We start from the raw sequence: 20,261 nt of genomic DNA, 5'->3' as shown, positions 1-20,261 counted from the left end.
CGGGCCACAAAAGCAGCTTTTCTTTTTAAAAAAAACCAGAAGCCACTTCACAAAAAACTCAAGTGTTTTGTTTTATTTGTGTTAAGTCTCAGAAACCAAAAGGGGAGGGGGGGGGGGTGGAGCGGGAGAAAAGAGAGAAGAAAAGCTCCATATGTTCTTATCACAAAAATATTTACCAGCCGCTTCACCCCCTCCCTGTGTCATTTAGGATTATCCGACTGCGGGATGGGGAGCGGCGAGCTTTCGGAATCGTTCCGAGCGGCTCTCCTAAGACGGCTGCTTGGATTTGCAAACCCTTTCCCGTTTCTCTGGGTAGGGGCTCGGAAGAAGGACAGACAAGACGGGGCAGGGCAGCGGTATTTACAAATGCCAATGCGCCTGCTGGCATGTAAGAGCCGCTCGGTCCGTGGCTTTTCAGCCGGTGAGTCCGTGGCAGACAATTCTTGGTCGAGGCCTGAGTCATTTGATGATGGGAGTGGAGGCTAAAAAGAAAGAAAAGAGAGAAAAAAAGCCGGCTCATAACAGACCATATCTGCTTCTTCGGGATTCTTGCAAGAATCACAATCCCGGAAACTTGATGGTGACGGACGGGGGCGGCAGAATTCCTCCACAAAAGAAGTCGGGGCAGAAGTGCTGAAGCGACAGTCCGGGAAATCTCTGCGACGACTTCAGTGGGCTTTGTGTTTCCACTTCTTGTGTTTTTTATCTTTCTTCTTGCTGGCACACCTGGAGCAGAACCACTGCATTTCTTCGGGGGGAGCTGCCGTAATTCCAACGCAAGGCCTGGGGAGGTTGACGAACACACACACACACAAATGTAAGGAAACAGACGAGTGTTCCAAGAGGAAAAGCATTTACTGTTATCTCAGCAACGAGCGCGCTATGAAATTCAAATACAAAGTATTATGTAGCATGTACAATAAGGGTCCAAAATACAAATATGATGACATTTCTGGATAATGGGTTCGTTTCATGAGTCTTCTTCTGAACAGGACCGATGTGCAACTTCGAATGGCAAAAACCATTTTTTCTACTTGGAAAAAAGTCTGTATAAAGTTAACAAATCATCAACCTTCATACAAGAATAATAAGTGTCAATGAGAGTTCGCAAGGCATATCAAAAATAAAGGTGGAGAGGAGAGGGAGCCTTCTTCTATATAATACTCTGTATCAACAGAGGGAGAGAGAAATCAAAACTAATAAAACGGTTTGACAAACTTGCTTGGATAAATGATTAGCGACTGTGGTCTATACTGCTGCGTTCAGCTTATTTTAAGTGGGATCCCATTTATGCAGGGCTATTTTTGGGCAGGAACGCACAGGAACGGAGTTCCGGCTGGCTCCCGAGTTGGCCACGCCCAGCAGGAACTCATTAGCATAATAGGCCACACCCAATAGCAGAAACTCGTTAGGATTGGCTACATTAGGGGTGTGTGGCCTAACATGCAAAGGAGTTCCTGCTACAAAAAAAGGCCCTGGGTTTTGACAACAAACAAGGTAAACAGAATAAGAAGCAAAAGGTGGGTGTGGCTGGATGTCGACACTTCTGGTAACATGGGGGTGCAGCCTAATATGCTAATGAGCTATGCTCTCATGGGTGTGGCTGGATATGCTAATGAGCTTCTGTTGTTAGGTGTGGCCTATTATGCTAATGAGTTCCTGCTGGGCTTTTTCTACAAAAAAAGCCCTGCATTTATGTAATTTCTGTACAGGAGGCTAGATTTTGATTTCTCTCTCTCTGTTGAACACAGTGGCCCGCCTTTAGATATTTGATACACCTTGCAAACACTCGTAGGCAATGCTCCCTCTAAGCTGTGGAGCCTTGTGAGCAAAAATTCTACTTTGTGAGCGACTGGCTTTAAAGTTGTGAGCGAGCGATTTGGCTGCTGCATAAATTGGTCTGCTCCGGAGCCATCCCTTCTGAGCTAAGACAAAAACTTGTTGAGTCGGGGGCTAAAAAACTGAGCTAGCTCACACTAACTCAGCTTAGAGGGAACACTGCTCATAGGAACGTATTCGTCTTGTATGAAGGTTGATGATTTGTTAACTGTCTACGGACTTGTTCACGAGTAGCAAAAAACGGTTTTTGCAGTTCGAAGTTGCACATCGGTTCTGTAATTGCACGTCGGTTTGAAGTTGCACACCTTTATTGTACATGTTATATAATACTCTGTATCTATTTGAATTTCACAGCAACACAATACATATTTTGTGTACACAATTGGCTATTGTTCGTTGAGCATCTATACACAGCCTTGGCGTTGAGGCTCCAGAACATCTGAAGTCACGGTCAGCTACAAGATTGGGAGGATGAAACTACAGCACTGCTGACATCATGAAGCAACGGTCAGGTTCAGGGACTCCAAAGTGGTTGATTGCTACGGAATTGGGCTGGGCACCATGGCTCTAGGAAGGACAGGAGGCTCCTTGCACCGCTAGCGGAAGGGAGCCATAGGATACAGGGAAGGGCTGCCCTTGCTGGGAGGGAGGGCAGCTGCCCCCCCCCCCCCGATTTAATTAGCTGGCCTCCCCAAGGCCCCCTCACACACACAAAAATCCCTAGCTGCGGGGCTGTTTTTAAAACACCCAATTGCTCACTGGCAGTCGTCAAGCAGAGGATGGGGAAATACCTGTCAGGGATGCTTGAGGCAGATCCTGCACAGAAGCAGGGGGTTGGACTAGATGGCCTGTAGGACCCCTTCCAACTCTCGTGATTCTATGACCTCCGAGCACAAGAGTCACCTCCAAGCGACTATGAAAAAATTTAAATGTCTGATGGCCTGATCCAACATTGGCATCTCTTATGTTCTTATGTTCTTATTGGACCAGAACCAACGGGTTAAAATTAAATCAAAAGAGTTTTCGGCTGAACATTAGGAAGAACTTCCTGACGATTGGAGCGGTTCCTCAGTGGAACAGGCCTCCTCAGGAGGTGGTGGGCTCTCCTTCTTGGGAGGTTTTTAAGCAGAGGCTAGATGGCCCATCTGACAGCCATGCTGATTCTGTGAACTTAGGCAGATCACGAGAAGGGAGGGCAGGAAGGGTTGCCTCACTGCTTAGTTCTTGTGGCCCTTTCTTACATGCCCAGGGGAAAATGCTGATCGCCACTTTGGGGTCAGGAAGCCATTATTCTTCAGGCCAGTTTGCCTGGAGATCCTGGGGGGTTTTCTGTCATCTTCTGGGCATGGAGCAGGGGTCGCTGGGGGTTGTGTGTGTGTGGGGAGGTCTTTGTGAATTCCCTGCCTTGTGCAGGGGGTTGGACTAGGTGACCCTGGAGGCCCCTTCCAACTCTATGATTCTACATCAAGGCCGGCGTCAACGTACTGTCAGATGGGGCAGCTGCTGGAGCAGAGTATTTCTGGCAGGCCCACTGCCACCAGCCCCCCACCCCACCCCGGTCCACTCACTTCCTTGCACTCTGCCACCCCTGTTCTCAGCTGCACCGGGTGCTGCTGGGGAATGGTCTGCAGGCAGCTATGAGCATGGGCAGTGAGAGTGCCTCTGGACAGACACGGGGAGGACACTCGAGCAGGTGGGAGGGAACGAGGGCATGAGGGACTGATGGTGGGCAGAGGAGAGGGGTTGGGATTCACAATGTCCCCTCTAAGCTGAGCTAGTGTGAGCCAGCTCACAGTTTTTTAGCCTCTGGCTCACAGATTTTTGCCTTAGCCCAGGAAGGGCTCCAGAGCAAACGAATTGATGCAGTAGCCGAATCGCTCACTCACAACTTCAATGCCAGTAGCTCACAATACAGAATTTTTGCTCACAGGAACTCCACAGCTTAGAGGGCGCATTGGTTGGGAACTCTTGGCACAGGGCCTCCCAAAACCTGGAACCAATCTAGAGTTGCCAGGTGCCCCCTGCCCATCAGTGGGGGACAGGGGGGTACGGTGACCAGATCCTGGTTGGGGAACTCCTGGGGATTTGGGGGTGGAGCCTGGGGAGGACAGGGACCTCAATGGGGTACGATGCCAGAGTTCACCCTCCAAAGCAGTGTTCCCTCTAAGCTGAGTTAGCTGGCTCACAGTTTTTTAGCCTCCGGCTCACACATTTTTGTCTTAGCTCAGGAAGGGTGGCTCCAGAGCAATCTAACTGATGCAGTAGCCAAATCACTCACTCACAGCTTTAATACCAGTAGCTCACATAATAGAATTTTTGCTCACAAGACTCTACAGCTTAGAGGGAACATTGCTCCAAAGCATCAATTTTCTCCAGGGGAACAGATCTCTGTAGTCTGGAAATGAGCTCTGATTCCAGGGGATCCCCAGCTCCCACCTGGAGGCTGGCATCCCTAAATAACGGTCCTGTTCCACATCCTAGTTTAAGGAACGAGGGGAGGCCTACGCCACTCACCAGTGATACCAGTCATCGCAGTCGTCGCAGCCGATCATCGGACTGCCGTCGTCTGGCTTCTCGCAGCCCGGGCAGATCCAGATCTTGTTGCCCCATTCATCTCGGATCTGGGTTAAAAAAGCAGGGAGAAGTTGGCAGCGTGGCTATAGGGAGCTCTCAAAGACGGCGATGCACTCCCGATTACACCCTTCAAAGCTATTGAGTGATTCCAGCACTGACACAGGCGTGATATTACAAAGGTGTCTGGGCACTCACAGAGGTATCCTATTGTTATGCGTTTCTATGGGATTTAGAAGGCTGGAATGCGGCGCCTCTATAGGCACCCTGCACATCAGAAAGAGCCGAGAATTTGAACTGCCTCTTTTAAAGGCCCATATCAAAGTGTACCCGAAACAATTCAGGTATTTCCACACCACTCAGAATGGTGGAATCTGGATCACCCTGTAGCCCCGAGATGCCTTGATCGGGCAGTTCAGTTGTCATCTTGGGACACTGCTCCCTTTCTTTTTTCTAAAATAAAACTTTCTATCCCTCATTGTTTAAGGAAGAAAATCTGAAAATGTGTTATTTTCAGCACGGTAATCAGAAAAGAGAGAAAGATTTGTGGCAGAGCCATCTGTTAGTCAGGAAAGAAGAAGAAGAGATTGGATTTATACCCCGCCCTTCACTACCCGAAGGAGTGTCAGAGCGGCTTACAATCTCCTTTCCCTTCCCCTCCCCACAGCAGACACTCTGTGAGGGAGGTGAGGCTGAGAGCGCTCTCTCGAGAACTGCGCCTGAGGGAACAGCTCTGAAAGAACTTGTGACTGACCCAAGGTCACACCAGCAGCTGCATTTGGAGGAGTGGTGAATGGGAGTGTGCAGGCAAGGCGGGATATAAATCAAAAATAATAAACAAATGATAAATAAATCAAACCCGGCTGCCCCAGATTAGAGTCCGCACTCCTAACCACTACACCAAACTGGAGGTGTATTTCTTCATCCATCTGGAATCAACAAATCTCCGCCTCTGTAATTGAATAGTCTTGACTGACAGGGTGCCGTGGCTTGAACCTGGGACCTTCTGGCATGGAAGGGTGTGGCACAGTGGAAGAGGCCACGGCTCAGTGGAAAAGCTTCTGCTTTGCATGCAAGAAAGTCCCAGGTTCAGTCCCCGGCATCTCCGGCTGAAAGGACCAGGTAGGAGGTGATGTGAAAGACCTCTGCCTAGAGAGCAGCTGCCAGTGTGAGTAGACGTTACTGACCTCGATGGACTGAGGGTCTGATTCAGTATAAGGCAGCCTTCATGTGTTCATGTGCCTGTGCCCTGTCACTGAGTGATGGGGCGGCCCCACCGCCCTCACACCCTGCCTGCAAGCACCCAAAACAAATCCAACTTCCTGTTTTGGGAGAAGGAACGTTGATGGAATCCAACAACAAAATGGTAGTGTTAAGGGTCTGAATGGTAAAAACAAAACAAAACAAAAAACCCTTGGATTGTGCAAATTGTCCAAGGCTAAGAAGTGATGGAGTGAGCCCCCGTCTCTAGTTCCAGCTCCTGCCAACCTAGCAGTTCGAAAGCAAGACATTGCAAGTAGGTAAATAGGTACCGCTTCGGTGGGAAGGTAACAGCGTTCCGTGCGCCTCGGTGTTTAGTCATGCCGGCCACATGACCACGGAAACGTCTTCGGACAGCACTGGCTCTTTGGCTTTGAAACGGAGATGAGCACCGCAACCCTAGAGTCGGACTCGACTGGCTTTCGAGCAAGGGAAACCTTTACCTTTACCTAAGGAGCCTTTGGGCTGAACAGCAAAAGCAAACACCCTCATTTAGTTATTTTGATTGTCAGGTGCTACCCAAACTCAGGGGCTGCGGTGGCTCAGAGGTTAAGACGCTGAACGGCAGATCGGAAGGCCGGTAGCTCGGCAGTTCCAGACCCAAGTGCCATGTGACGGAGTGAGCTCCCGTCTCTTGATCCCAGCTCCTGCCAACCTAGCAGTTCGAAAGCAAGACATTGCAAGTAGATCAATAGGTACCGCTTCGGTGGGAAGCTGACAGCGTTCCATGCGCCTCGGCGTCTAGTCAAAAAACCCTTGGATTGTGCAAATCGTCCAAGGCTAAGAAGTGATGGAGTGAGCTCCCGTCTCTAGTTCCAGCTCCTGCCAACCTAGCAGTTCAAAAGCAGGGAATTGCAAGTAGATAAATAGGTACCACTTCGGAGGGAAGGGAACAGCGTTCCGTGCGCCTTGGTGTTTAGTCGTTCCGGCCACATGACCACGGAGACGTCTTCGGACAGCGCTGGCTCTTCGGCTTGGAAACGGAGATGAGCACCACATCCCTAGAGTCGGATTCGACTGGCTTTCGAGCAAGGGAAACCTTTACCTTTACCTTACCCAGACTCAGGGACTGATACTGGTGAGGGCATTATGTTGGGGTGGAAAACGCTGTCAATCCTGAGTTCTGGTGACCCCGCAGAGTCCTCACGGCAAGAGACAAACAGAGGTGGTTTGCCACGGCCTGTCTCTGCGTAGCGACCCTGGACTTCCTGGGTGGCCGCCAGTGTTCCCTCTAAGCCGAGTTAGTGTGAGCCAGCTCACAGTTTTTTAGCCTCTGGCTCACACATTTTTGCCTTAGCTCAGGAAGGAGGACCCCAGAGCAAACTAACTTATGCAGTAGCCAAATCACTCGCTCACAACTTTAATGCCCGTCGCTCACAAAGCAGAACTTCTGCTCACAAGATGCCACAGCTTAGAGGGAACATTGGGCCTGGCCGCCCGTCCAAGTACTCACCAGGGCTGACCCTGCTTAGCTTCTGAGGTCAGATGAGATCGGGAGAGCCTGGACCGTCCAGGCCGGGGAGGGCAAAAAAATAAAAAAATAAAAAATGCCCTGTGCTTATGGAAGATGTCGTTACCATTTGCTATTGGTGGGGGAAAGCGCTGTCAAGCTGTAGCTGTGTTAATGGTGACCCCAGAAGATTTCCAAGGCAAGAGACGTGCAGAGGTGGCTTGCCACTGCCCCCCTCTGCGTAGTGACGCGCTGGACTTTCTTGGGGGGGTCTCCCACCCAAGTGCTAACCGGGGCTGACCCTGCTCAGCTTCCAAGATTAGATGAGATCGGGCTGTCAGAGCAGATATGTAGCACAGACTTCCCCGTTTCCCGCAGCCGGCTCCGCCACCCCCACCTTATGCGTCTCTTGGCTGTGACTCCCTGGATCTGCAAGATCGCTGGCTCGTCTCTGAGAGAGTAGAGACGTGCTCCCTGTACTGTGCCTTGCACTGGGAGGCCGGCGAGGCAGGCTGGGGTTACGGCCGGGACAGCTTTCCTCGCTTTGCAAGCTCACCTTCTCTTCCTCTGGCTTCTGCGACAGAATGCCGGCATCTCCTACTCGGAGAACGGTGTGTGTGTATTGCTGTCTTATTACTTATTAGCCAAACTCTTCCAACTCAACTAACTGATAAGATCAAGGGTATAAAAATGGTTACTGAGTAACTTTCCATGCCTTTGACATTTATCCCGCCGTTCCATTTACTGAAGGGTAAATGGAAAAGAGAGCGGGGGAGACCGTTCGCGACCACCTCTCCCTTTCCGACGTGGCATATTTAGGATACATTATTCGGAATTACAGTATTCCTGGCACGAAGGCCGCTGGGGTTTCTCGAGTCGGGCTCGCGTCGACTGGCAGGTTATCGCTAGCAATTTTGGTATCAATTTTAAGAACGCACGGTTTTCTGATTCCTATGAAATTCAGAATCTGTAGGATTTTTTTTTTAAAAAAAACCAAACAAACCACAAAAAGCTGTTGCGGGAAGGAGAGTAGCGATCCGAACAAGGAGAAATGAATAGAATAAATAAAAAGAATAACCTGTGCAGCAAGTAGCGACAGACAAATTGAATCGAAGGCAGCTTGACAGGCATTTTTAGGCCTCTAGCTGATTTTAGGTAAAGGTAAAGGTTTCCCTTGCTCGAAAACCAGTCGAATCCGACTATAGGGATGTGGTGCTCATCTCCGTTTCCAAGCCGAAGAGCCGGCGCTGTCCAAAGACATCTCCGTGGTCATGTGGCCGGCATGACTAGACGCCGAGGCGCACGGAACGCTGTCAGCTTCCCACCAAAGCGGTACCTATTGATCTACTTGCAATGTCTTGCTTTCAAACTGCTAGGTTGGCAGGAGCTGGGGCCAGAGACGGGAGCTCACTCTGTCACGTGGCACTCGGGTCTCGAACTGCTGAACTACCGGCCTTCCAGTCTGCAGTTCAGCGTCCTAACCTCTGAGCCACTGCAGCCCTTCTAGCTGATTTTACACCTTGTGTAAAGACAACAAACAAAACCTGCCCCGACCAAGGGCTTGGTAGACTAGCATCAACATACACACATTTGTGCTCAAATACGTTCTTTTACGTACCACGTAATTGCTGACGGTTTCCGTGACCACGCTTCGGACGGGGGCTTTGGAGCCTCCAGCGGCGGACATCGCAGGAGACGGAGGAGGAATCAGAGCCGGGGAAATCGTGGCTGGAGGCAGCGGCGGGATGACCGGAGGCGGAGGAGGGGGTACGTGGACAGGAGCCGGTGTCGGGGATGGGGGAGGTGGCGGCGTTTTGGGCCGAACCAGGAGAGAGGATGGTTTAGCCTCCGGTGTCGTTACCACTTTGCTGATGACGCTGTCAAGCAAAAGAGAAGAGAAACAAAAGCTGACATCACACTGTGCTGAAACGATGCCCGATACGACATGAGGACGGGAATGTTTTTTTGGTCAGTACCGGGGAGATTTTTCTGTTACCCGTAAGACCCATTAGTGCCCAAATGAAACCTCCAGGGTGACGAGGGCGATGTTTAATTTGACCCCATTATACCCCATGGTTTTGGGATGGGCAAAGCCTTGAAAATAAACTCCATATAACATAGATTGTTTGGATTTTTTGGCCATCGGGTCACAGCTGTGTTGCAGCCACCCCACGTGAGTTTTGAGGCAAGAGACGAACAGAGGAGTTTTGCCATTCATCGCCTGCCTCTGCGTGGCGACCCTGGAGTGGTCTCCCGTCCAAGCGGCAACCAGGGCTGACCCTGCTTAGCTTTCGAGACCATGCGACTGGGGCTAACATACCACTTAAAACTGGCCTGCAAACTTGGAAGCCGCGTGAAAGCGACCCTATTGTGAAAACCTTATAAAGGATCCCACACTGGTGTTCCGAACGTGTGGATTTGTTGAGTCCCCAAAGAGAAGGCATCTCCTCGACAGCCACAGGAATTGGTCCACTGAGATGCCCTTGGTGGGACTTGATGCAAAAAAAGCACACTCAGGAGGCGGGGAAGTTGTTCCGTTTATTGTATGAAAGGACACAGGGACGGCAGGGGACAGGCATGGCCTGGGATTGCATTAGCCGTTTAGTTGGGAAGCAGAAACCAGGCCCGTACCTACAGGGGGCATTTTGGGGCTAGGCCCCCTGACTTACTGGCCAAGGCCCCCCCACTTCCCATCCAGCCCAGTGTGCAGGGAAGGAGCCAGGTATTCCTTTAATTTGATTAGCCAGTGCCCCCTAAGAAATTTAAATGCCCCCCTGACTTAAAAATAATACTGGCTACAGGCCTGGCACAAAGAGCCACTAATTCAAATTTGCTGTCCTGGGCCCGCAACCACCAAGCTCCCTGGAGAATGGCTGGCGCTCCCTTTCGAAACAGTCACTGCCTCAAGAGCCTTGGCCAGCTGATGCCGCCCTGAAGACAAATGCATTTTTGAGTTCTAATGAACCTGAAGAAGCTAAATCGAGAAAAACGGCCAATGCTCAGGGCAATGGGCTACGCCAGGAGTCCCCAAGCCTTTTGAGCCTGCGAGCGCTTCTGGACTTCCAACACAAAATGGCTGCTGCAAGAGGCGGAGCCAGCCACAAAATGGCTGCCACCACCGCTTCCCTTCAGCCACACAGTGGAGATCCCTGGGCTGTGGTGGCAGCTGATATCAAAGCGACGGTTTTAAAAATCCGCACCACCGATCAAACCTCCAACGGCCAATCAGAAGCCTTGCTGGGAAAAGCGCCACGTGGTCCCATCCACTTGGCAGGCACCAGGAGACAACACTTGGTGGGCGGCATGGCACCCATGGGCACCCCGTGTTGGAGACCCCTTGGCTAGGCAGATCATGGACGGTGTCCTTTGTCGTCTCACCATCAAGATCTAAGATGCCACTTTCCTCAGACGACAATGGAAGCAGCCATGTCTGCTTAGAACATACAATTGCTTCCATTTTTATCTTGGCTCTCCCCCAGAGAGCTCATGAGACTACACGGTTCGCCCCTCCTCCATTGCAATCTCACAACAATCCTGTGAGGTAGGTTAGGTTGAGTGAGCGGAATAAAGACGAGCTTCGTGGCAAAGCCGGGACTGGAACCTAGGTCTCTCTAGCCCTAGCCCAACGCACTAAACATTGCACCCTCGTGGGAGGGGCTGTGGCTCCGTGGCAGAGCCTCGGCGCGGCATGCAGGAGGTCCCAGGTTCAATCTCCAGCATCTCCGTTTAAAAGGATCGGGTTGAGGCGATGTGAAAGCCCTCTGCCTGAGACCCACGAGCAATGTTCCCTCTAAGCTGTAGAGTCCTGTGAGCAAAAATTCTACTTTGTGAGCTACCAGCATTAAAGTTGTGAGCAGGTGATTTGGCTACTGCATAAATTAGTGTGTTCTGGAGCCATCCTTCCTGAGCTGAGACAAAAATGTGTGAGCCAGAGGCTAAAAAACTGTGAGCTAGCTCACACTAACTCAGCTTAGAGGGAACACTGCCCACAAGAGATGCTGCCAGTCTGAATAGACAATACTGACTTTGATGGACCGAGGGTCTGATGCAGTATAAGGCAGTTTCAGTATAAGGCAGTTTCATGTGTTCACGTGTGCACCACAATGACTGATACACACAATGTCTTTCGTATTCCAAAATGGTACATACACACCGGGATGAAGACACTGTTGGGGGATGGAGGTGACTGATATTTAAAGGCAGCAACTTTGTACAGAACCAGGGGTAGAAAAATAACAGTGGAGGTTGACGCACATAACAAGAGTAAACGAAAGGAGAAATCGCAGCGCTTTTGGGAGCGGCTGACAAATTAGGCAGGCAAAGGCCTAGCAAGAGGAAGGTGAAATCAGAAGACCGGAACAGAGAAATCCACACGATTACACTGATTGGGCAAACACAGTGAAATTGCTTCCTATAGTCCGAGCGCCAAGTCCAGCCAGATCCTGAAGGAGCAGGAAGTGACATCATCAGTGGTGGAGTTTTCAGAAGGGGACAGGAGCAGTGTTCCCTCTAAGCTGACTTAGTGTGAGCTAGCTCACAGTTTTTTAGCCTCCGGTTCACACATTTTTGTCTCAGCTCAGGAAGGATGGCTCCAGAGCCAACTAATTTATGCAGTAGCCAAATTGCTCGCTCACCACTTTAATGCCGGTAGCTCAGAAAGTAGAATTTTTGCTCACAGGACTCTACAGCTTAGAGGGAACATTGGACAGGAGCCAATGTTCCCTCTGAGCCGTGGAGTTTTGGGAGCAAAAATTCTACTTTCTGAGCTACCGGCATTAAAGTGGTGAGCGAGCAATTTGGCTACTGCATAAATTAGTTGGCTCTGGAGCCATCCTTCCTGAGCGGAGACAAAACCCTGTGAGCCGGGGGCTAAAATACTGTGAGCTAGCTCACACTAACTCAGCTTAGGGGAAACACTGGACAGGACTCAGTTTGCACGGAGAAGGTCCCGGGTTCAGTCCCTCCCGTCCTGAACTGGGAGGCCTCGCGTACCAGGTGTTGGGAAAGAGACCTTCCCAGGCAGAGTGGACGACAGAATAAGGGACTTATTCCGGGTAAGGCAGTTCCTTACATTCTATGTAAGGTGGCCGATCGCGCTGAAAGACGGCAAACTTGCAGTTTGATTAGGAGACTTTCGTTTTACCCACGGTCCCCCCCACCTACTTAAATTTTGCACTCTCCTAACTTTCTGTAAACGATGCAAAGAGTTGCATGGTATGAAATGATTCACAAAGTTACTTGGAAAAATGACAAGGGGCTGCGGTTGAGACTACTGCGTACAGCTTGCTGAAACTAGGATTGTACTGTGTTAACGTTTGCGTCACTTAAGGTGTCGTGTTACGGCTAAGGGTGCTTTCAGACATGCTAAATCATGCAGCTTCAATCCACTTCAGCGACCGTTTGCGAGTGGAGTTTGCCATTTCGCACAGTAAAATCCCGTTGCAAAGTGCACTGAAAGTGGGTCGAAAGTGCGTTACTTAGTGTGTGTGAAAGCACCCTTGTGTTTTGCTTCATTTCTCTTTTTAGGTTTCTGGTGGGTTATACAACCCTAGTCCTATCTCATTGTTTACTGAATATCCCATCCTGTCAACTCCATTGGTCCACGCTGTGTAATCCGCCTTGAGTCCAGGTGAAAAAGGCGAACTATAAATAATGTGAATACAAATAACAAAAACAAACAAAGATATGTGGGCATGGAAAAAGGAGCAGATTCTAAGGATGAGGTTAAGGCAGGAAGCAGATCAGAGTCAGTTTGGTGTAATGGTTGAGAGCGCGGACTCTAATCTGGGAGAACCAACCAGGTTTGATTCCCCACTCCTTCACATGCAGCTGCTGGTGTGACCTTGGGTCAGTCACAAGTTCTCTTACAGCTGTTCTCTCAAGGGCAGTCCTCGAAAGAGCTCTCTCAGCCCCACCTACCTCACAGGCAGTGTTCCCTCTAAGCTGAGTCAGTGTGAGCTAGCTCACAGTTTTTTAGCCTCTGGCTCACACATTTTTGTCTTAGCTCAGGAAGGAGGGCTCCGGAGCAAAGTAATTTCTGCAGCAGTCAAATCACCGGCTCACAACTTTAATGTCGGTAACTCACGAAGTAGAATTTTTGCTCACAAGACTCCACAGCTTAGAGGGAGCACTGCTCACAGGGTGTCTGTTGTGGGGAGGGGAAGGGAAAGGAGGTTGTAAGCCGCTCTGAACTCCTTTGGGTAGTGAAGGGTGGGATAGCAATCCAATCTCTTCTTCTTCTTCTCCATTCCAGACACAAAGGGCACTTTCACACATGCTAAATCATGCAGTTTCAATCCACTTCAGCGACTGTTTGCAAGCGGATTTTGCCATTTCACGCAGTCGAATCCCACTGCAAAGTGCCCTGAAAGTGCATTACGTAGTGTGTGCGAAGGCACCCAAAGCGATATCTTCCTTTCTGGCGTGGATTCCCAAAGAGGGGGACTTGGGTTGGAAAACCGACAAGGTGCAATGGCTGGAGCAGCCACTCACTAAACCCCACTTTTGCTGCAAAAGGAAGTAAATAGAACAATTCTTGTTATGTTTTCATTAAAAAGGGATAAGGGATCCTCGAAGGGCACAAGTAACTCTCGCTGACAACGCTGCCCGCGACGGCACACTGTGGCTATTCTCCTGCACTGGCACAAGTACAGGGATGCGGGGGGGTGGGGGTGGAGACAAACTCTGTCCCACACCTGCATCCAAAAGGCCGTTCCAGCCCACATCACAGTCAAGGTCTGAAAGCAGGGGGGGGGGAACCTTCCACGCTTTTCATTCTGAAAGGCAAACACTGCCCTGTCCCGTAGTAAATGCACCAAGTTTGGAATTCCAGGCTAAGCAGGAGCAAGTCATGCGCAGAATCACAGTTTCTTCACAGTGGTGCTCCAGGTAAGGGATGACCTCTTCGAAAAGGAGCCGGTGGAGATCCTCAGCATTCATCTTTTGTAGGCCAGCTAGAATGATTGTGTGGGGGGGGGGAACCTTCCACGCTTTTCATTCTGAAAGGCAAACACTGCCCTGTCCCGTAGTAAATGCACCAAGTTTGGAATTCCAGGCTAAGCAGGAGCAAGTCATGCGCAGAATCACAGTCTCTTCATATTGGTGCTCCAGGTGAGGGACGACCTCTTCGAAAAGGAGCTGGTGGAGATCCTCAGCGTTCATCTTTTGTAGGCCAGCTAGAACGATTGTGTTTGAAACGATTGTGGGAATTAGATAAGCATATGGAGCAGAGGTCCCTCAGTGGCTATTAGTTGGGCTGGATGGGCCTTTGGCCTGATCCAACATTGGCGTCTCTTATGTTATTATGAAACAGATTTTTGGTCAGGCTAACGGGACAGATTTTTCCTGCAGCCAGAAATCACAGGTGCAACACTTTACAAGATGGAGATCTTGGAGACCTATACGATGTAATGATCGAAGAACACATGGTTTCTACTCAGCCGGCGGAAGATTCAGATAAACAGATTTTTGGTCAGGCTAACGGGACATATTTTTCCTGCGGCCAGAAATCACAGGTGTACACTTTACAAGATGGAGACCTCGGAGACCTATACAACGTAATGGTCGAAGAACACATGGTTTCTACTCAGCTGGTGGAAGATTCAGACGCGTGCCTACAATATCCCATGCTTCTGGCACACTAATTCTATGGTTATCTGTGTATGATTTGCCCTTTGAATCCACAAGGAAGGGATCTTGATTCTATACAATGTCTTTTTAAACCCTCGCCCAATCAAACAAACAAACTAACTAAACCTTTGCTAATGTACTTTACTAAATGCACTGGGGTCGAATAAACCCAACCTAAGATACAGGAGTAAAAGAAATTGGGGATGGAGGTTTGCATTGTGCATGCCATCAGCTGCAAAAACGACACCCCTCTGAACCCCCAACCCCCATTCTACACTAAATACTTCCTTACTGCAGTGGAGGGATAGCAGAGTGCCAGGGCGCCCAACAGGTGAAAAACTAGATTCAAGTCCAGTAGTACCTTTCACATCACCTGTCCCCTGATACTTTTAAGTGGAGATGTGAGGGATTCAACCTGGGACCTTCTGCATGCAAAGCAGAGGCTCTTCCACTGAGCCACAGTGTCAGCAAGATTTTAGGGGTATCGGCTTTCGAGAGTCAACGTTCCCTTCGCAGGACAGGGTATGAGCTTTGACTCTCGAGAAAGCTTATACCCTGAAAATCCTGCTGGTCTCCGAGTTGCTACAGGATTTGAATCCAGCTCTTCTATGGGCAGACCAATACGGCCACCCTATGAATCCCCCAGCGGTGGAATTCACTAGCTTTTACATAAAAGTGATCTGGTCCATGGGGTCGCAAAGAGTCGGACTCGACTGTGCGACTGAACAACAACAACAAAAATAAGTAGGTCGGGGCATGAAACTCTACAGGGCAATCGACGGTCGAGGAATAAACAGAGAGTCAAGAGGCAGAAGACTGGAGAACAAATGTTTTATCAAGGTTTTCTGATAAAGCAGAGCTGCGATACTCCCCCCCCCCCCGCTGCTTGCATCTGCGCAAAGGAGCCCCATTTGGATTTGAGCCCGACCATCTGTGCAAAAGAGACACATTTGGATATGAGCCCGACGCTGCACTGATCTCGGCGGGGGCGGGCAATCGCATCTCACTGACCCCGGAGTTCTGGAGAACATGAAGGGGATTTCCCACTCGCAGTCGAGAGGGAGGTCCGTGGGTGGGGGGAAGGCCAAGAAAGGAAGAATGAAATTCGGGTTCCAAGAAGGCATCCTCCGAACTCTGCATTTTCCAAGGCCTGTTCCCAGCTCTCCCCTTTACGTTGCGGGGGGAGGGGGGGATTTCCCCCTCGCAGAGTCAAATTGTTCTGTTGAAGGAGATGGGGTGACGACTGACCTTTCACACATATATTTGTACTCTGTCCCCCCCCCGCCCCCTGGCTGAGGGTTATTTATTTATTTTCCGCCAAGTCACATACGACTTGAGGCGACCCTGCAGGGGTTTCAAGGCTAGGGACGTTCAGAGGTGGTTTGCCATTGCCTGCCTTTTTGTAACGACCCTGGGCTTCCCCTGGTGGTCTCCCTTCCAAATGCTAACCGGATCCGAATCCACTTAACTGAAATAAATAAATAAATACGGCTGTTATTTTAAGTATTTTATATGCCTATGATCAGCGTTCCCTCTAAGCCGAGTTAGTGTGAGCTAGCTCACAGTTTCTTTAGCCTCCGGCTCACACCTTTTTGTCTTCGCGCAGGAAGGAGGGCTCCAGAGCAAACTAATTCATGCAGGAGTCAAATGGCTCGCTCACCACTTTAATGCCGGTAGCTCACAAAGTGGACTTTTTGCTCACAAGACTCCGCAGCTTAGGGGGAGCACTGCCTATGATAGGTTTTTCATTGTAATATTGTAATTGTAACATTGTATTTAATTGTAATAAATGAATATGACTGTTATTTTAAGTAATTTATATGCCTATGATCAGCGTTCCCTCTAAGCCGAGTTAGTGTGAGCTAGCTCACAGTTTCTTTAGCCTCCGGCTCACACCTTTTTGTCTTCGCGCAGGAAGGAGGGCTCCAGAGCAAACTAATTCATGCAGGAGTCAAATGGCTCGCTCACCACTTTAATGCCGGTAGCTCACAAAGTGGACTTTTTGCTCACAAGACTCCGCAGCTTAGGGGGAGCACTGCCTATGATAGGTTTTTCATTGTAATATTGTAATTGTAACATTGTATTTAATTGTAATAAATGAATATGACTGTTATTTTAAGTAATTTATATGCCCATGATAGGTTTTTTATTGTATTTAATTGTATTTTATGAACTGTTTGAAAACCTCCAAAGAAGGAGAGCCCATCACCTCCCGAGGAATCCTGTTCCGCTGAGAACCCTAACGGTCAGGAGGTTCTTCCTAATGTTTAGCCGAAAACTCTTTTGATTTCAACCCGTTGGTTTCTGGTCCGACTTTCTGAGGTAACCTTCCAGGTTTGCTGTTGCCTGCCTCTGCTTGGTGGACTTCCCTGGTGGTCTCCCACCCAAATACTAACCGGGGCCGACCCTGCTTAGCTTCCGAAATCTGACCAGACTGGGCTCGCCTGGGTCATTCAGGTCGGGACCGAGCGGTTCTACTGCAGACACGGCTACTCTCTGATACTAATAAAAGAAGCGACTGGTGGAATGTGATTGATCAAATGTGGACTTACAACATGTGCACAGTGGCGAGACTGGCCTGTTTCTCTTGGCAAAGGTACTGAGATTTCATATCCGGGATCTTCTGCAGTTTACAACAGAACCCACACTTGAAGCCAGCCACCATTCCCTTTGGTGATGAAGCCCTACTCGATGCGGAAATGGTTCTGGGTTATGCCACGCTGGCAAGCGATGGGCCAATCTCTGAAGGGGAGGGGAGGCTCTTGTCATCCATTTGGAAGGCAGAGGATGTGCAAGCACGCAGCCGGCGAAGGCAGAGAGCATTCAAGTCAAATGAGGGCAAATCGCAAACAACAATCTGGACGAATGCCAGGGATTTGAAAGTCGGTTTGTAAGTAGGGATGGGCCCAAACCGCATTTTTGTGGCTTGGTTCGTGGCTAAACCACGAACCAAACCAGCCAGTTTGCAAACCAGAATGGTTCGTATCAGCTCATGAGCCATTTAAAGTTTAAACCGCTGCTTTCTGTTCCCCGCAAAAAGCGGCGGGGAGCAGAGAAAGCAGGGGTTCCAATGGCTCCCAGCCATTTAAACAAAACAGCCGAGTGGCGGGGAGCTTTTTTCACGAAGAGAAGCAGGGTTTAAATGGCTCAGAGCAATTTAAACCCGTTTTCTGCATGAACCTTCACGAACGGCATCAAAATTTGTGGAAGTTCGAGGAGGCTCTTCAGTTCGCAAACATCGCTTCGTGAACCACAAACCCGCCGAAATCTGTGATGTGCTTTAGTCAGATCCACAGCACACCACGTATAAACCTGCCCCCCCCGAACAGGAACAGTGTGGCCTTCTTTACCATGCCACATTCCTTCTGAACCAACAGGAGTGACTCTGGGAACAATACAAGAACTCGTTGGCACTCAAAGAAATTGCTGAGCAGTCAGGTTAGAACGGATAAAAGGAAGTCCTTCTTCACCCAAAGAGTGATTAACACATGGAATTCACTGCCACAGGAGGTGGTGGCAGCTACTGGCATGGACGGCTTCAAGAGGGAATTGGATAAACATCTGGAGCAGAGGTCCATCAGTGGCTATTAGCCACAAGGTATAGATAGGGACTCTCAGGCTGGGGCAAGTGATGTTCTGTATTCTTGGTGCCGGGGGGGGGGCAAAAGCAGGAGGGCTTCTAGTGTCCTGGCCCCACTGGTGGAACTCCTGATGGCACCTGGTATTTTTGGCCACTGTGTGACAGAGTGTTGGACTGGATGGGCCACTGGCCTGATCCAACATTGGCTTCTTATGTTCTTACGTTCTTCACCCCTCAGTACACAGATAGTGGCACCTTCTTAATATAATCAGGCCCACCCAGAATCTGCTCAAAGCACACAGATCAGAGATTAGCTTCTCGACAGGTTGCTTGTCTGGCACAGGGCTATTACCACAATAATACCCTTCATTAAAAGATTTTTTTTTAGAAAATAAATTAACGGAGTGATCTCCCCCGCCCCCCTACGCCAACAAATATTTCCATCCCAGAGTGAAGGCGTGTCTGAGAAAAGCCTTGAAGCCTCGTTAGAACGAGTCTTCAAGCAACTGAGGAAACCTAGAGTTAAAAGGTAGCGCACGCAGACACTCCCTTCCCCAAAGATGTGGTATCGGGAGATTTCAAACCAACTCAGTGTCCTCCTTCATATTCTAACCATTAAATCTGAAAGAAACAGCAACCTGAACACAAGACATGGAATTCCTAATAGCTGCAATGCAATTTGGGGCTCTCTCTTGTAATTTCTACAGCGACGTATAACAAAACGATTTGCAATGACGGGACACAGACCACGGTGGTTTGTGCACAGGAAACTCCCACGACCTTCACCAAAGCTACGAGTGCGGAGCTGGCTACGCAGTACACTTTCTTGCTTGCCTATGAGAATAAGACATCCCTGCACACACAGGGTCATAAGAACATAAGAGATGCCAATGTTGGATCAGGCCAAAGTTCAAGCAACTGAGGAAACCTAGAGTTAAAAGGTAGCGCACGCAGACACTCCCTTCCCCAAAGATGTGGTATCGGGAGATTTCAAACCAACTCGGTGTCCTCCTTCATATTCTAACCATTGCTAAATCTGAAAGACACAGCAACCTGAACACAAGACATGGAATTCCTAATAGCTGCAACGCAATTTGGGGCTCTCTCTTGTCATTTCTACAGCGACGTATGACAAAACGATTTGCAATGACGGGACACAGACCACGGTGGTTTGTGCACAGGAAACTCCCACGACCTTCGCCAAAGCTATGAGTGCGGAGCTGGCTATGCAGTACACTTCCTTGCTTGCCTATGAGAATAAGACATCCTTGCACACACAGGGTCGGATCCAGACTCCATCTGCAATTTCCGCTGACTCTCCCTTCCCGCTCCAGACCCTCCTGATGTCATGAGACGGGGTCCCCTAACTCCCAGGAGCAGCATTTTGTGGAGATCAGTGGGCTGCAGTGTGTGTGTGTGGGGGGTGGGGTGGGGGGTGAATACAAAAGATCCATCCAGCCATTAGATAGTCCGGATCCAACCCGTTGAGCTCTGTGTGTGTGTGTGTGTGTGTCTGTGATAGGAACAGGAATAAACAGCTTTGAAAGGGGATTAGATAGATCCAAGGAGGATAGTCTATCAGTGGCTCTACTTTGCCTATGGGACAAAGTGCCAGCAGCAATCCAGAGTCTCAGGCAAAGGACTTTCCCAAACCAGGGAGCTTTAATTATGTGTTGGGTGGAAGGGCACAAGAAGACTAAGCCGTGCTTGTGCTCAGCATGGATAGAGAGGGTTGTTTGAATTTATCCTCCCCACTTGCATACAGAGAACCTGGAAGGAAAGAGTAACTTCCCTGCAGCTACCCAGGTGAGTAGCCTGGGCTGACACGGCATTCAGATTGCTCCTGCCCAAATCCCACCCTTCTGTCCACTGCAGCAGAGCAAACCCCAGTACTCCTCCCCCTCCCAAGCGGTGGCGGAATGTGTCATCAAG

General features: G+C 49.7%; 1 protein-coding gene across 1 annotated transcript in view; it reads right to left on the bottom strand.

Annotated features, from left to right (window-relative positions):
* Nucleotides 1-95: 95 nt before the first annotated feature.
* The window catches only part of TAF3 (TATA-box binding protein associated factor 3), a 218,774-nt gene continuing 198,608 nt past the window's right edge, over nucleotides 96-20,261 (bottom strand). The window contains exons 5-7 of the mRNA XM_015422599.1: nucleotides 8,739-8,997; nucleotides 4,354-4,460; nucleotides 96-783 (exon numbers count right to left, since the gene is read on the bottom strand). Coding sequence (XP_015278085.1) covers nucleotides 669-783; nucleotides 4,354-4,460; nucleotides 8,739-8,997 — 481 coding nt within the window. The 3' untranslated portion in view covers nucleotides 96-668. The remainder of the gene's footprint in view (nucleotides 784-4,353; nucleotides 4,461-8,738; nucleotides 8,998-20,261) is intronic.

The sequence above is a fragment of the Gekko japonicus genome, unplaced genomic scaffold, assembly GCF_001447785.1.
Source record: "Gekko japonicus isolate JY-2015 unplaced genomic scaffold, Gekko_japonicus_V1.1 scaffold1663, whole genome shotgun sequence".
NCBI lineage: Eukaryota > Metazoa > Chordata > Lepidosauria > Squamata > Gekkonidae > Gekko > Gekko japonicus.
The sequence above is the reverse complement of the archived record's forward strand: the minus strand, read 5'-3'. Positions and strand labels throughout refer to the sequence as shown.